This window comes from Aquarana catesbeiana, linkage group LG02 (genome assembly GCF_042186555.1).
Source record: "Aquarana catesbeiana isolate 2022-GZ linkage group LG02, ASM4218655v1, whole genome shotgun sequence".
NCBI lineage: Eukaryota > Metazoa > Chordata > Amphibia > Anura > Ranidae > Aquarana > Aquarana catesbeiana.
Window position 1 is genome coordinate 433,246,944 of NC_133325.1, and position 18,242 is coordinate 433,265,185.

Sequence of the window (18,242 nt, forward strand, 5' to 3'; positions counted from 1 at the left end):
CTGACCCTGCTTCCCTGTGATCTGTGCCCTGTAATCTGCTATCCTGTGTGCTGTATTCCCCTTCTACAATGTGCTACTTGCATGGACCTGTGATGATGCCAGGCCACATAAGACCTTCCTGCTATGTTCCCCTCATGCACTGTGCTACCTGCTTGGACCCTGAGTTGAGGTCTGCTGTGTTTCCCCCTCTTGTGACCTAGAAGCTGCTTGTACCCTCCTTGCTGTATTTTTTTGATGCTTGCCCCTTACTGAGCTGGAATCACTGCCTTGTGACACATACTCCATTCTTGCTGCATTCTATTGCTGTTGGACACTCACTGTGCCTGGATTGTTGCCCTGTGTTCTCCTGGACTTATCTTTTTGCTGTTCTGTATACACTAGTCTGTATTAAAGTGGTCGTAAACCTCAGTCATGGAATCTGAGCAAAGCACATATATCTGCAGAGTTTACTCATCTCTCTCCAAAGTTTAAAACGTGTCATTTCTCTCTGCTGCTTCATTCATCATGCTCTTCATTATCAGCATTATTTACTTCTGAGAAGTTTTCCAGACACATGAGATTAGTTTGTGTTGGGAGAGGGGGCAGGGAGACCTCAGAACAGAGCTTGTCTATTCAGAACACAGTTCTTCTGCTGTGTGAAGGGGGTGTACTCCTTTGCTCCAATCAGCTCTCACACACTGTGATTGCAGTCCCTCCGCCTCCTCCTCTGTGCTCATGACAGATAAAAAAAGATTTTTAACATGATCTGCCCTTTTGAAGGGGTGTAGAGAGGAGAAGACTGCAGATAAGCAAGTAAAACCTATGTAGGAGGATTTGTTTCATCTCTGTGTATCATCTGAGGCTGTTCACTTTACTGGGTATATGTAAGGGTTTACAACCACTTTAACCTTAGCTGCACCCCGGGGCCACTATCACTGTAACTCAGCCCTCATCTGTTCTTTAGAGCTGCTTTGGGCTCCTAGGCTTACTATTTGCTGTACCTTGTAGCTACCCCAGACGTATCCTTTGTTGTGACCTGTTACCACCTGTGACCTTATCACTTGTCTGTCCTTGCAGGACCAGTGATTGCTGCCCCTCAATCCCCTCAATAAAATAATTCTACTTTCGGTTCCGGTGCCGCATGGAGTAGCTGCGCTTCTCATCAGCTCCCGCAGCCCGACTTGAAAACCGGCATATAAAGCCAGCCTAACCCGCACCATACACCGGCAGCCTCTCCTCTACATCCCCGGCAAGCTATGGACTGGTTCGCGGAGAACACCGGCACCCGCTCGCACACGGCCCCACTGGCGCAAACGGCCCAGCCGCAAATTAAGGCCCCGGCTTTGGCCTACACGGACTACTCCACAGAGATGATACCTGACATGGAGGTAAGTGGCAGCCCGGCCCTCCTCCTCACAGCATGTCTCCCCTCCTTCTCATACTGGGGACTGCAGCACTGAGCTCATAGCACAGGTTGTAGCAGTTCTCCTGACACCCATGATAGCTGCCTCTGTGGAGAAGGCAGTCTATGCAGGGATGCAGCAAATTAAGGCTGAACTAGGGAGGCACGCCACCAGATTGAATGAGGCAGAACACCACATATCAAATGTGGAAGAGGAGCTATACTAGGCACAGTCCACTGAACAGGCCCAAGATAACAGGAATCAATACATTTTGCTAAAATTGGACGATTTAGAAAATCTACCAGAAGGACCAATCTGCGCTTCGTGGGCATTCCAGAAACCTTACAACCATCAGCCCTCACGGACCTCTGCATGCAGTGTATCCCTGAAGCATTAGGTCTCCCAGGCCCCTGTACGGTGGAGCGGGCTCACCGAATGGGAACCTTTACCTCCGATCGCAAATCACCCCGACCGATTATCACCAAATATCTGAACTACTCAGATAAAGTTTTCATTTTACAGAAATTCAGGCAATCCAGATCTCTCCAGATTAACGGAATGAAGATCCTAATTTTCACAGACTATTCCATAGAAGTAGCCAAAAAAAGGAAGGCATTCCAACAAATATGCACGGAACTTCATCATCAATAAATCAAATTCAGTGGCCTTCCCAGGCACTCTTTGGCTCAGGGCTCCCAATGGTGACCAGCTCTCCTTCCAGGAACCCTCTGAAGCTGAGGCCTTCCTTCGGTACACATGGGCCTGCATCTCAGCCCCTCACTCCGAGCAGCTCCAATCAACCAATCCTTGGACCTAAGGAGCCCACGCAAAGACTCTCCTAAATGATTCAGGTCCTCTGGCCCAGACCAACGCCGCTCCACACCCCGCTGAACCGGCACACACAATGCCAACTCTGCCTCCACTATAGGCGCTTTTCAAGTGGCCTCACAGATCAACCCAAGTTGAGATGCATCTTACTAACTTTTCTTTCCGGTTGAGTGCCTTGCACTCCACTGTCATGGTAGGCCAAGTTCTTTCACTGTTTATGATACTGTTAAGGTGTTATTGCTTATTTACCACTACCTGAACCAGTGTACCCCCTTTGATCTCCCTGCGCAGTGCCAATACCTCTCCCCTTACACGACCCGAGCTGGCTGCCTTAACTACCTCTTAATCTGTGGGTTTTTTCTATGCTACACTACTTGGGTCATGTATTGGGAGCTGGCCTTCACAGTAACCCCATGCGGAAAAAAACAAAGTTTATTCGTTATGTTGTATTGTTCTTACTTTCTGTCCCCCTCCCTTTGAACCCCCCTCTCACCCACTTCAACCCCATGGCACACTCGAAGCACCAGGCACTCAGCCACCACCTGCATATAGTGTTGACTGCTCCATATCCCAAAATATACCCACAGCCCATTACCATATGATGCCCTGAGCCAACCATGCAAAACCGGCCCAAATCTCCCCTATGCCCCCCCAATATGAAAATAGTCTCCTGGAATGTGAAAGGGCTCCGATCCCCCAATAAGAGAATGAAAGTCCTTCGCCATCTTAAAAGACTCAAGACAGACATTGCCCTGCTCCAGGAAACCTACCTTTCTGCCCCTGATTTCCATTGTATGAAAAAATTATGAGTGGGCACAGTCCTCAGTTCCGACTCCAATGGTTGCAAAGCAGGAGTTATCTTGCTCATACATAAATATCTCCCCTGTACGGTCTTGTCTGTTGACTCAGACTGCCAGAGGTGATTCCTCTTAGCACATATCCAAGTAGAGACCAAAGATCTAATGATCTCAAACATATACGCTCCCAATAGCCCCCTAAACAATTATTTAGTGAACTATCCACCTGGCCTCTTTCACCCCACACCTCCTACATATAATCAATGGGGACTTCAATACCACCCTTCAACTGATAGATGACAGATCCTCTCCCAAATGTCCCCGAAATTTGCCTGACCCCAGGGATCCGACACTTTTCGCATCCACAATGGAGTCCCTCCATCTCCACGACATTTGGCGCCTCCCACACCCTGGAGACAGAGCGTTCACCTTTTACTCTAACCCTCACAGTGTTTTTACGAGAATTGACTACCTTTTCTGCTCAGACAACCTTGTCCCAATGAAATCCAATGCTGACATCCACGACATTGCCATCTCCGACCACGCACCTGCCTCGGCGACGCTTGATAACCCTGACCTACACCCAAATCCCAAACTGTGCAACTTTCCTTCCTACCTCCAAAACAACTTTGACTTCCAACAGTACATGGAAAAAGCATGGACTGAATAATCCACAGCCAACGCACCACATTCTGACAACCCAAACCTTTTCTGGGAAGCCAGCAAGGCCTTCCTCAGAGGCCTTATTATTTCTTATGCGACCTCTTTTAAAAGAAACACACTAGCAAACTGCAAAATGGCCAGCTCCCAACTACACCAAGCACAACGCTCCCTATACACCGTTGAGCAAAAAATTACAGCGCACACATGCAAAAAAGACATTTACCTCCAGCAGGGCTAGTTTAAAACACCTAGACAATTTCAAAAAATATTATTAAAAAATATGGGGATTTGGTCACACCATATTGCTATATAGTGCTAAGCCCACTGCGACAAAGTACCCCATGATTAGTGGGTCCTACACTATCCATACATTGGGAGATCCTACTTCTCTGAACCATGAGAGCATACACTCTTCTATATGGGAGAACTTTGAGGTCTCCACCCATGACACAAGTGGACACTAATGAGGAGAGGTACTTAATGAGAGAGTGGGGTGCTCCTCACCCAAAGGGATTTGGTCAGAATCCATACAATAGACAAACAAGATATTTGGGGGGCACACCCTAAAAGATGCATTAAAGCTGGTGCAGCCATAAGACCATACAGCAGAGCAAAATATTACAGCGCAGACATGCAAAAAATAAATTTACCTCCAGCAGGGCTAGTTTAAAACACCTAGACAATTTCAAAAAATATTATCAAAAAATATGGGGATTTGGTCATACCATATTGCTATATGGTGCTAAGCCCACTTACTGCGACAAAGTAAGTCCTACACTATCCATAGATTGGGAGATCCTACTTCTCTGAACCATGAGAGCATACACTCTTCTATATGGGAGAACTTTGAGGTCTCCACCCATGACACAAGTGGACACTAATGAGGAGAGGTACTTAATGAGAGAGTGGGGTAAATGTCTTTTTTGCATGTGTGTGCTGTAATATTTTGCTCTGCTGTATGGTCTTATGGCTGCACCAGCTTTAATGCATCTTTTAGTGTGTGCCCCCCAAATATCTTGTTTGTCTATTGTATGGATTCTGACCAAATCCCTTTGGGTGAGGAGCACCCCACTCTCTCATTAAGTACCTCTCCTCATTAGTGTCCACTTGTGTCATGGGTGGAGACCTCAAAGTTCTCCCATATAGAAGAGTGTATGCTCTCATGGTTCAGAGAAGTAGGATCTCCCAATCTATGGATAGTGTAGGACCCACTAATCATGGGGTACTTTGTCGCAGTAAGTGGGCTTAGCACCATATAGCAATATGGTGTGACCAAATCCCCATATTTTTTGATAATATTTTTTGAAATTGTCTAGGTGTTTTAAACTAGCCTTGCTGGAGGTAAATGTCTTTTTTGCATGTGTGCGCTGTAATATTTTGCTCTGCTGTATGGTCTTATGACTGCACCAGCTTTAATGCATCTTTTAGGGTGTGCCCCCCAAATATCTTGTTTGTCTATACACCGTTGATTGCCCTGACAGTAGGAAGGCATGGAAGTTAGCCAAGAAGGCCTTTGACTCTTGGGCAGAAACCCTTGAACTGACAAAGAAGGCACATATGGATGCTGCCCTTCATAAATTTGGAAACAAGGCAAGAAAATTGCTAGCAAGACTTTGTAAGGGCCCCCACCGCCCGACTTATATCTCATCTCTCCGAGATAATTCAGGTAACATTAAAACCTCACAACAAGACATAAACAAAGCCATGCTGCAACACTACTCCTCTCTATATGCTGCAAACCACATAGACAAGCCGACAGCACTCTCCTTCCTTGAGAAGATAACCCTCACCCAGGTCGCTCCCACACAACTGGAAGCCCTTAATGCTCCCATTTCTCTTACCGTGATATCAACCGCCATTCATAACCTAGCCCTGTCTAAAGCCCCTTGACCTGATGGTTTTACAAATCTCTTAAATCATTCCTAAAACCCACCCTCCATGACGTCTATCACAGCATATGGTCCGGCAGCCCCTACCTACCCACGGGTAACCAGGCCATCATTAAAATGCTATCTAAAAAGGATAAAGACCCCCAAGAACCAGGCTCCTACAGACCTATTTCACTATTAAACCTCAATGTCAAAATCCTCTGCAAAATTATTGCCACTAGATTAGCCACCATCATCCCCTCCCTGATACACACTGCCCAATCGGGGTTCGTGAAATGCAGAACAGCCAACCTCAACATCATAAAGGTGATGATGGCCCTAGAGCATGCCAAATGCAATCCAGGAGGAGGCCACACGATCATCACCATGGATGCAGAGAAAGCCTTTGATAACGTGAGTTTCGAATGGCTTTCCATGGTCATGACAAAAATGGGATTCACTGGCCCCTTTGCTCACCTCATTAATACCATGTACACTTCCCCAGTGGCCAAGTTAGTGGCGACAGGCCTCCTGTCAGATGAATTTTGCCTCCTCTTTAATATCACGCTAGAACCCTTGTCTAGATTCCTATCCCAAAATGCCCCACTACATGGCATCAACATCTGAAAACATGAAATGCGTACATCCCTCTTTGCTGACAGTTTTCTTATATTTTCAGCGAATCCCCCCTCAGACATGCTCACAATTAGATCGATATTCGATAAATTCAGATTATGCTTGGGCCTTCACATGAACTATAACAAGAGTGAAATCCTTCCTATAGGCACCCTATCCAACCCTCCCTGGACCCACAGTTGAAAATCCCACATCACCTACCTCGGAATTAAAATAGGGAAATTACCCTCCTCTTTATATCACCCAAAATTATCTCCCTCTGATCACAAAAATCTCTCAGGAACTTGCCAGCTGGATGGATCTGCACCTTTCGCTCCTGGGAAGATGCCACCTGGTGAAAATGGTCAGTTTTGCCCGCCTACTCTACCCACTTCAAACTATCCCGCTACTTCTACACCATAAGAACACAAAAATTCTCAACAAAGCTATCTTTAAATTCCTTTGGCGAAACAAATGACCACGCATAGCCTTCACAAAACTATATCTTCCCAGACACGAAGGGGGTATCAGTCTCCCAAATGTTAGAACTTATAATTTAGCTTGTTTATTGAGGACAGGTCTGGACTGGATAGCTCAAACATCCCGCTACTCCAACTACCCCATGGAATCCACAATGGCACACCCCTACTCACTGGTGGCTCTCCTTCACTGCAAGTGGAAATCGGTCCCACAGTTGCTTCAACATAATCTCCTATTACGGGACCCAGCCATTGCTTGGAGAGAATTCAGAAAAAGCCTCAAACTCTGACCCTTCATAACCAGTCACCTTCCAATACAAGAAAACCCAAGCTTGCCTCCAGGACTGGAACATCATCCCTACGTCCCCTGGCAACAGAAAGGCCTCACAAAATTTTCATCACTATGTGATGTGGAGACTGATTGCCCTCTTAAATTCTCAACCATAGCCGACACATTCTCACTTCCTCAATCACACACCTTTCAGTTTGGGCAATGTGTCAGTTTCCTCAAAAATGCTTGCAGGGATGACAACAGAAGCTTCAAACCCTCTATCACAGACATCCTTCTTAAAAAGGGCGCATTCAAAATCTCAAATATATACCAGCCTCTTTTACAATAAAACACCCCTTCCCTAGCACAGAACTGGTGGACAAACTCTTACAAGGACTCAATAACATCCAAAAACTGATCCCTAATGAAACTTGGAGAGAAACCCTTCCATAGAAAAGCTTTTATGGTCTCAACATTAACTCCGACCGACCTGGCGAACTTCGAACAGTTTTCATTCTCATATTATGGGCCTCTTCTCAAAAACTACGGAGAGCGTGACTCGGTTGAATTGATGATAGGCAACTCCTATCCTCATATTGATTAGTGGTTCCAAATTAATAATAACTACTGCAGTAGGGAACAGACACAAAAGATACGCTCAGCATCTTTCCAAATTACTGTTCTGCTTTATTATGACGCAATTGAAGGTTTTTATGCACATGATTACGTAGGTATCACATTAATATTACAATTGTACGTTTATGGTAACAAGGGGCGTTACATAGGCAGGCTTATTCTAATCAGGACTCAAAAGAATGTAAACATTTACTGAAAACATTATTAGTGCCGTGTGCACAGTGAGGGCAGAGTGCAATACATACAAAATACAATACAATTATATACAGAACTTACAAATTTCCATTACAGTCTCCCCTCTTTTGATCAATATTTTGATCACTAACCATACCTGCTATCACCTTTAACCTGGAACCTCCACACGCTTAGGTGGAGGTAGTCCTGGCCAAAGAGGCAAAAAACTCCATTGTGGAGAAAATAATAGCTGAGCAACTTTTTCATTACCAAATGACTTTTCATTGTGAAAAACAAATGATTGATAAGACATATTTACAGAGTACTGGCTGTACACTCCTGTGGCCAGAATAGCCTTCTAGCTTAATTGTTGGCATGCTGACTTATCAGCATATGTAAACACAGACAATTCTACATAAAATGGAAGACGTACAAAAGACAAATATGACTTCAACATGGCTAAACTATTTTTCAAATATATATATCCCTTACAATTAAAGTAACTGAATCAAAAAGTACCCTAGACTGTGATCACAAGAGGGAAACAAATCAAACAGAGATTTCTTTAATTTAGTCATTTTTGCAGTGTCTGGTGTGGATCCAGGTGACTTTTCCTTCAAGTTTTGCAAAAACTGTACATGAAATAGATGCTGTATTGAGTCTCCAAACATTTCCTTATATATAAATGTCTCTTAAAAATCCACAAGTCACCTGGCTTTAGTTTTAGATCCTTCCAAACTTTTAGGATCTGGAATTGGGGAGAAAACACATAAATGAGTTTGTCAAAAACCTTAAAAGATCAGCAACATTCTCTATGAGATCCGAATGAAGGACTTCAGCTGCTGAGACAAAATATAAGCAAGTGAGTAACACACTCCCAAACCAAATCCCATAGGGAGAGAGTCCAACATCCCCCTTAGGGGCTTCATAAAATATAAGAAAACATTCAGGCAAAAGTTTTCTAGTTTCTTACTCTACTTTGTCTGATACATTGTAGACAGTAGGGGGTGTAAAAATAAAACCTCAAAACTTCTAGTAAGGACTCTCCTATAAAAAATGATTCCCTCTGTTACTCTCTGTACTCCCTGGCACTCTGTACTTACAAACTACTTCTGATAACACTTTTTACTGTGGCCTTTGCAGTAGCATTTGCCACTGGACATCCAAAAAACATGTCCATACAGACAAAATGCATACTCGTAAGATCCTAACTTGGGCATCTGGATATATCTTTTATGTAATCTCTGGGAGGGATGTTCAGCTTTTGGTAACACCTTTGGTAACAGGTAAAACAAGAAGTGGTATGTTATAAAAACAACTGTGGAGAACCCTGGCTCTATCCCATGCTCATTTACTAAGGCAGCCATAACTGCTTGTGACTGATGACACGGTCCATGTGTCAAGCTGAAGGGAAAAGAGTGGCTGGCAGACATAAATGATCACCTTTTCCAAAGTCCTGTTTCATAAGAAGTTGCTGTGGACCACTTGTTCTTCTCGTTCTGGGGTCCTTAAAGTTGAATTATTAATCCCAGCTATACTGGGCCAGAACTAGGGTGGAATCTGTGAGTTGCACAGACCCATCAAGTGTCCGGGGCTGTAAATGCAGCATCCTTAGTCACCTGGTCTGCTTCCATGTGTGAAAGTTAATATGGCTACCTCAGCAAGAACCTGGAAGGCTGAAAACAGCCGATCAAATTAACTTAGCATGCTTTATTGGTTTACCTGCCGAAGTAAAAACAAACTTCTGGCCCTTTAAATGGAACCAAAAGCTCTCTATATCTTGACTATCTATATAAATATACACTCTTTTTACAGCTCACAGGCTTTGCTAAAACATGGAGCTCTGTTTCTTGAGCTGGGGAAAAAAGGATCCAATGACTTTGAATACAGAGTATCCTTCTGGGTGATAAACTGCATACTCAAATCTACAAAAAATGTAATATCTGGGTCTTCAGGGAGTGTGTCCTGCACTGGGCTCACAGCAGCTGATTCCTACACCATCAATTTAACACATGTGTCTTTTCCTTTCTTTTGAATAAATGTACGCATTTGTCATGGTTAGATTTGTACATAAACAAACTGATATTTTAAACCTTTCATTAAACAAACATTTAGTTAGCTGTATATTTGCTGCACAGAATGTCGGACCATTAAAAATTAAATGTTTGACCACAACAATATCTAACTTTGTCTAATAGCACCTTTGCATAAAAGCTACAGCTCTGATATATCGGGGTGAACCCTTCATTACTGGGTCCAGCTTGCATAAATATATTACAATGTCTTGTTTTCTATCATGCTATTTGTATAAGAACTCCAGTCTCATGTTTCAAAAGACAACTTTTTCCTGGCAATATTATAATAAATGATAACAATACCCTGCGGTCATGGAGAGATGCCCATAAATCCAAAATATTCTTCTGCTTATACCACAGTACTTACAAGAAAAAGGGGGACATCATTTCACAATCCACACATTCTGCTTTGGATTTCAAAAATAAAAATAAATAAAAACAAAAGGACCAATCTGTATGATGGACCAGAAAGCATCAAAAACTATAAAACAACTGGCTGCAGGTGACATCTATCCTAACAGGGTGTGTGGACTTGATGGGTCTGTTATATTTAAATTTTATTAAATATTACTCTTACATCATGGACCGCACATCAAGTTATTATCAAGAACCTTGAAATTTCATTTTTGTAGAAAAACTTTTTATGTATCCCATTCATCTTGGCTTTGTTAAATATTATGTCAGCTGTATTCCAAATAACAACCTCATCTTAATCTTTTTTTTCTCTCAATAAGGGCTTATTGAATAAATGTAAAATTACAAAATTGTTATCTTAATCTAAACTAATCTCATTCATTACAAATTTCCCCATTAACCTCGACTTCATTTCCAACCAAAGGTTGTCTAAACCAGTTTCAATATATCTATATTATTAATAAAATTGTTAAACTCATATTAGAAATTAATACTCATTATTACTTAATTTTACTTAATTTCCCTTTTTTAAATGCACTGTTTCCACTATCAAAGGATATTCAATTTGTGTAATACACGGTTAAATGTAACCTTCATTTTACCATGTTTGGAAAACAGATTCAAAATAATTGTGATCACATTGTTTACCATTAGATTCGTTAACCCGGCACATTTTGTTATAAATGTTTTGTCTAAAAAACAGAAATTGGCATGGAGTCCTTCCAGCTTATCACTGACCACATTCTTTCAGGAGAGCACAAAGGAGGGGGTCACATCTGCGTACATGACACACACAAGCAATAGAACTAAAGGTCCCAGCATTCGCACACACACCAATATCTCTCTAAAATCGCTTACATTTTTCCCATTTGTACACAACACATGCATATCATTCTCTCACTTTCTTTTAACTCTTTAATATTTCCCTGCCTAAATTCTGCTTTCCTTATTTTGTTTAAATAACTTTTATATCTAGCTTCTATGATTCTATGATCAGATGGGGAGCCACAGTGCTCATCCCATCTTCCCTCTCTGACAACATATAAAGTATTCTGTTTTACCTCTCATTTCTCTGTTTCTGACTCTAATAGTTATAGTGCCTGACCCCAAATTCATCCCACAACTTAACATGAAAATGTCCCTTTCTGTCTAGTGTTAATGTCACCCTTGATCCATCCTGCTCACATAGATAGCTGTTTCTCTAGCTGTTTACTCTGCATGATTCTTAGTCCCTGTGGACCTTGGTAACCCAGTTACCCATTGTGGATCCCTGTCCACTTTAGCCATTAATCTAGGGGCTCAGTATAGGCGGAACCGCACCTTTGGTTCATATATAGCGCTCCTCTTGCGCTGGGCATTTTTGAGGGTCTCTTACCCTTCATTCCCTTACTTAATTTAATGCCCATAATGACTGGCCAGTCTTCTCTCTTCTCTACTTGTGCCTATACCCTCTTGCCTCTAAACTACTTTATCTAGCAGATGTACTACATATACCTGTGAACAGCACTATTCTTCCCTTTCTTATTTATAACACTCCGATGGACAGTAGACAGGGACAACATAACATATAACCACCAATCAATACAGTTCGATTAAGGGGAGTAAAATAGGTACCCTTTGTCCCAAAAATGCCTTACCAATCAAGGAAGTCTGATAACTCAAATGTAAGCAAAAGGCTTACCTCAGCCGGCTGATTATCAGAAATTCCCGGATCGTCTCAAGCTCCTCGTTTCGGATACTCAGGGTCACCTGGAATCCCCTCCTAAGGCAAAGCTCGCCATGCTGACTCGGTTGAATTGATGATAGGCAACTCCTATCCTCATATTGATTAGTGGTTCCAAATTAATAATAACTACTGCAGTAGGGAACAGACACAAAAGATACGCTCAGCATCTTTCCAAATTACTGTTCTGCTTTATTATGACGCAATTGAAGGTTTTTATGCACATGATTACGTAGGTATCACATTAATATTACAATTGTACGTTTATGGTAACAAGGGGCGTTACATAGGCAGGCTTATTCTAATCAGGATTCAAAAGAATGTAAACATTTACTGAAAACATTATTAGTGCCGTGTGCACAGTGAGGGCAGAGTGCAATACATACAAAATACAATACAATTATATACAGAACTTACAAATTTCCATTACAAGCGCTACGCCATGTACCTCAGCCACATCTCTGGTGCCTCCCCCTCTCATACCTCCATAGCAAGAACTTGGTGCTCACCTCCCATCTTTCCCTTCTTCCCCCTCCCTCAATCCTTACCCCCCCCCCCGTTTTTGGTTTTCCTTTGTTCCTCTTTGTAATCCCAGGGACCCGTCATAAAAGATCCATCCTGGTACCCTCCCCTTTTACATGACTGTTACGGGTTTGAGATGTTGTTTTATACATGTTGCCATCCCACCTCAGGTACCTACATACACAACCCCTAGATTACATGACTCGCCCTTATTGCTTTGTATTTTTGATACTATTGATATAACCATTGCTTTGTAAAATGATACAAATAGCATCAATGTTATAATCTATATGATTTTTATCTTTCAATAAAATCTATTTAAAAAAAAAAAAAAAAATCTTTAGTCAGGGCATCTAAAACTCAGATTCTGCATGTGTCCTGTTTCGCCCACTCCTCATCACACTGTATATTTATCCAGGTATTTTTTTTTCTCTACTGTCTGTTGCTCCTGCCTGCCTTATTGTATTCATTGGTGTTTTCAATTTTTCACCCTGCAAATCGGGTGCAAATAGCGTGTGCGTGTTATATACCAATACTTCAATCTTAGCTGCCTCAGAGGGGACAGGGAGAGGGGGGATGAGCATCATTAGATTACATACAGTGAGAATCTCCTGTTTACTTGGTGGCCTCTGTAATAGGAAGTCCCGTCTCCTGGGCCACCATTGGACCACTGTTCTGTCTATCATAGGAGATTCTCACTGTAAGTAATCTGTCGGAACATGTCCCGTCCCCCTCCCTGTCCCCTCTAGGCTGCAGATGGGCATCGAACAGGCTGCAGTGATGACAATGGTGAGGCTGCTGCATTGAAGGTAATGGTGAGGCTGCAGCATTGATGGCAATGGTGAGGCTGCTGCATTGATGGCAATGGTGAGCCTGCTGCATCAACGGCAATGGTGAGGCTGCTGCATTAATGGCAATGGTAAGGCTGCTGCATTGATGGCAAAGATGAAGCTGCTGCATCAATGGCAATGGTGAGGCTGCTGCATTGATGGCAATGGTGAGGCTGCTGCATTGATGCACTTGTGAGGCTGCTGCATTAATGGCATTTGTGAGGCTGCACTGATGTGGACTGATGAGGCTGCATTGATAGCACTTGTGAGGCTGCAGATGGGCATTGATCAGGCTGCATTGATGGCAATGGTGAGGCTGCAGATTTGCACTGACCCTTATTTTGCTTGAAAGTTCCTTATTTAAAATTTAAGTTTTTTTCCTGAAACTTCCCTATTAAAATGAATGTGCATGTTATACTCCTGTGCGTGTTATATGTCGATAAATACGGTAGTTATCTCTTGAACACTTGCTTTTTTTCTGTGTAGTGTCACAGTACCTACTATTTTAGGTTGTGTATTTGGGATTGCATCCCATCTATTGCTTTTAAATATGGCCTGTGTGAATATACCTGTGTGCCTAGATCCTGTACCTAACCTTTAGTCTGCAATTATGTTACCTTTAACCATCCAATTTCTGATGATGGATCCTAACACTTCTGCACCAAGATCTCATAATGCTGAGATCTCAACTGCAAAGACTACTGACCTATTATTTTCAGTCTACTGATTTACCAAGTGAGGATTGGAAGAGCAAATGTGTTGCAGCATTATTTCCCTAATTCCATAAGTATTAATTTATAGATCCTGTCACAATTCTCAAATTAGCAAAGCTGGGTATTTGTTTATTCTTTACTTTTTAAATACGATTAACTTAGTCAATGCCTTTGCAGAATATAGAAGAGAAGATTAAATGCTTCTTGAAAACAAACAGTTGCCAATATCGTTATAATGTATGCTAAGTACAGATTTATTGAGGATATATTTAACATCATGTAAAAGACTATGCCATGTATTGACATGTTTGTTCAATAAATTATGTTGTGTGGAGCCACAAAATGTTTTTTCCTGTGTGAACTTTGCATTGATATGCACAAGTTGCTTACAGTATATGCTTATTTTATATAAATAACAATGGACTTTTGGAGGTGCATGCTCTTTAGCAGAGAACCTTATTCCATTCTTGACATATAAAAAAATCATCCTGCTGATCAGTAGGTACCACAGGATGTCTTCTATGACTTTTGTTAGGCAGAAAATCCTCCTTTATTTTAGTTTTACATTGCAGAACTGACTTTCCTGACTTCAGATTAAGTAGGACCTACTGTTATCACACTATACCAGTGATGGCAAACCTTTTTAAGCCAGAGTGCCCAAACTGCAACACAAAACCAACTTATTTATTTCAAAGTGCCAACACTGCAATTAAACCTGAATACTGAGGTTTAGTTTAGAAAAAAACAACTCATACAATTGTCCGAACTAATGTTACCCTTTTTTTCACCATCTGCATAAAGTTAAATATGACAATCAGACAGAATCACATATGGGCAGTCCATTAGGTGATAAAAATGTTCTCAAAAGTCTATATGGCTATATATAAGTTGATGGATTAATATATCTGATATATAACAAGATAATTGTACATATCCATATTCCCTTATATATTACTTTATTCTATCTAAAAGATTATCCCTGAACTGCAACAAGTTAAATATGTATTTACCTAAGGGTTTTCTATATTATCTGTCTATGTAATCTCTCCTAACCTTTTGCCGGCATCATTCCGTTCCACACGTCCGACAACTCGGAGCAGCTTGGGAAGTGAACACTCAACTCAAAATCTGCTGAATGTCAACTTAACTTTTATTTCCCATGTCTTAGTCTTATATACAGTTTGAAACAGGAAAAGTTCAGTATCCCATTTTAATTCTACACACATCATATTCTATAAATCATGAACATACTGTGCATAACAGGAAAAAAGTACTTTACAATAATTAATCAGCAAGAAATAATTAACCACAAGAACAGATACATATATAACACGAAATTAACTCACGTAGGAAAGATGACAGAATAGCAGAAATAACAGGAAAACAAAACGATTCCCACAGGTTAGATAACAATGGGAGAAAACTTCCTACATTCCATTACAAAACTGTACGTGAAACTTTAGAATATATCTCAGTAGAATTTTAACTTAAAGCATAACCGTAACATAAGTCTGTAGCTTAGGGCAAGCCTCAGGGGGCGGTTGAAGCAGTCTCCAGATAACATGCAAGAGAGAAGGATACAGAGAGCAACTCATATTTTTGTAGACAGATATAGGCATATAATAAAGTCCAACGTCCCGTGGAACAACAAGGCGTACTGTGCCGCTGGTGACACTGCTCTGCTGGGTCTGGAAGCTGGCTGTGTGTGTAGAAGGATCCAGGAGAGAGGGCTGGAATGCTCTTTGAGCACGGCGTCAAGCGAAATGACGTCACTGGACAAGCTGTGATGCATTTGCTAGCATGCGCAATTTCGATGGCCGGTCAGTGTGCGCTCCTTTGTCAAGGTCTCCCAAGTTTCCAAGGTTCAGCTGCTGGAGGATAGCGATCTGGCAACTTATAGCTTGCATGCCCACAGAGAGGGCTCCGTGTGCCAGTTGTGGCACGCATGCCAGTTGTGGCACGCATGCATGGCACACAGTAGGTCATTCTTATTGTACAGTGTCTTGACACTTGGTCAGGGCTTAATAAGACGTCAGAAAAATTCAAGACATCTTCTCTAAAATAAAGGTAATCGCATGGAAATTGTGGAAACTGTTTTTAGGCTTTTGGTTTAATGTAGAATTCCAGGTTTAAATACGGTACATGTTAAACCAAACAAACTATTTTGGCTGTGTGCACATGGGCTTATTAAAGTACTCCTATTTACACAGGATATTTCTGCCAGGAGCTGGCAAAAAACTCCAGCATAAAAATAAATGCTGATTTTGATGCAAAATTGTAAATTAACGCACATGTACAGGTGTATGGTGTTTAGATGTGTATCTACATAAACTCTTTCTGTTGGTCAGAATATTAATTTATTTTGGCCACTGGAATTAATTACATGCATACATATGTGCTTATGCTCATATGTACATGACTTATGCCTGTAAGCGCCTCTCTGAATGCAGGTTTGGGGCATTTTTTTCTTAATGCCGCTAAACACAGCTCTTAAATATAAGCCTAAATGGCACAATGTGCATGGACACATTAGCTGAAATAAAATTGCATTCAGAGACTGACACAAAATGAAAAATGCATCTAAATTTGGTGTTTTTTCTGCCCCTGTGCATGTGGCCTTAAAGCGGTAGTTAACTCTGTACTACCACTTGTATCTACAGGCAAGCCTATATGAAGGCTTACTTGTAAGTACTGTGAATATCTCCTGAACTCACACAGTTTAGGAGATATTTAGAGTGCATGCAGCCGATGACATCTTCAGCACTTACAGTACCGGACCTTCAGAGCCCGGGTTGTAGACGGCGGCTCCCGCACACATCAGGGCAGTGACATCATCGCGTCCCAGGCCACTTATATAGGCCGCAAAACCGAAAGAAAGACGGGGAAGATGTCAGATATCTAAGCGGTGACATCGCAGCACTGGAGGGCTTTGTTCTCAGGTAAGTCTATAATAATGTGCTAGTGTGCAATGCATACTAGCACATTATAACATTGCCTTGCAGGGAATTTTTTTTTTTTTTTAATCACCTGCAGTTTACAACTGCTTTAAGGATAATTGAAACCTAGAATTCTACTTTTAATTTTGTTTAAATTGCTAATATTTCTGAGAATAAAAAGTGTGGCCAGGTAATATCTGGACTGTGTTTGTTTGTCAACTGTAGCATGTGCAATGACAGGCACTGAAAGCCTTACTGAGTTACATACCAATATTATAAAACCTGATGAACAGATGTCTAAAAAGCTTTAAAGGGTGATAGGTGACATCAGTTTGAAATTATTTAGGTCTAATGCAGTGTTGCTTAAATGGATATTCTGTATAAGCATATGTTTCATTTGCAACTTTGGCTAATTTTCTGCTCTCATCTTTTTAGCCCTGTCTTTGATCACTGACATTCGAGCGGACAGAGTGGATCAAAAAAGCATCACCTTATCATGGCAGGAGCCTGCTTTCCCATTCATCAACAACACAGAGTATGAGATCAAGTACTATGAAAAGGTATTTTGAGCTTTTCTTATTTTCAGTGCCATTACTGTCCCAGACTATCTGCTAATACACCATAAAAGAAAATATTTTTTCTGCAGGTTTAGAGGCTTGCAAGTATGTAGGTGATTGCAGCGTTTCATAAAAGTCATACTTTCCCATAAACTACTCTGGCGCTGGCGTATGTATTATTTCTTCTCCTTTCAGCTGCTTTTTATTTCATTTATAAAGTTTGGCAAAATAACTTCTTTCTTTTGCACTTTTGTGCCATTTTGATGTTAATTGTAAACTGTTTTGTTTCTAATTTATAACCATTTGACATAGTTGTGATGCTGAAGTTCAGTGTTAAAGGGTATAGCAAATCACTGCTCAAGCTTTTTTGCAGAGTGGGGATGGGATCTTTTGTGAGGTCTTAAAGTGACTGTAAAGGCCTTTTTTTTTAAAATAACAAACATGTCATACTTACCGCCACTGTGCTGCTTGTTTTGCACAGAGTGGCCCCGAACCTGCTCTTCTGGCTCTCATGCCTCCTCCCCACATCTGATAACCCCCTTGGAAAAGCGCTTCCCCAAGGGGGTTACCTTGCGGGCGCACTCCCAAGTCCAGCATTTGCGTCTATAGACACAGAATGCTGTACTCAGTCCTGCCCCCGGCGCCCGCGTCATTGGATTTGATTGACAGCAGTGGGAGCCAATGGCTGCACTGCTATCAATCTATCCAATTAGGAGTCGGGAGCCCAGGGAGAGAAAGATAGCGTGTCCCTGCCAACTG

General features: G+C 41.7%; 1 protein-coding gene across 1 annotated transcript in view; it reads left to right on the top strand.

Annotated features, from left to right (window-relative positions):
* EPHA10 (EPH receptor A10) overlaps nt 1-18,242 on the top strand; it is a 1,179,171-nt gene that overhangs the window by 742,296 nt on the left and 418,633 nt on the right. The window contains exon 6 of the mRNA XM_073615517.1: nt 17,362-17,486. Coding sequence (XP_073471618.1) covers nt 17,362-17,486 — 125 coding nt within the window. The remainder of the gene's footprint in view (nt 1-17,361; nt 17,487-18,242) is intronic.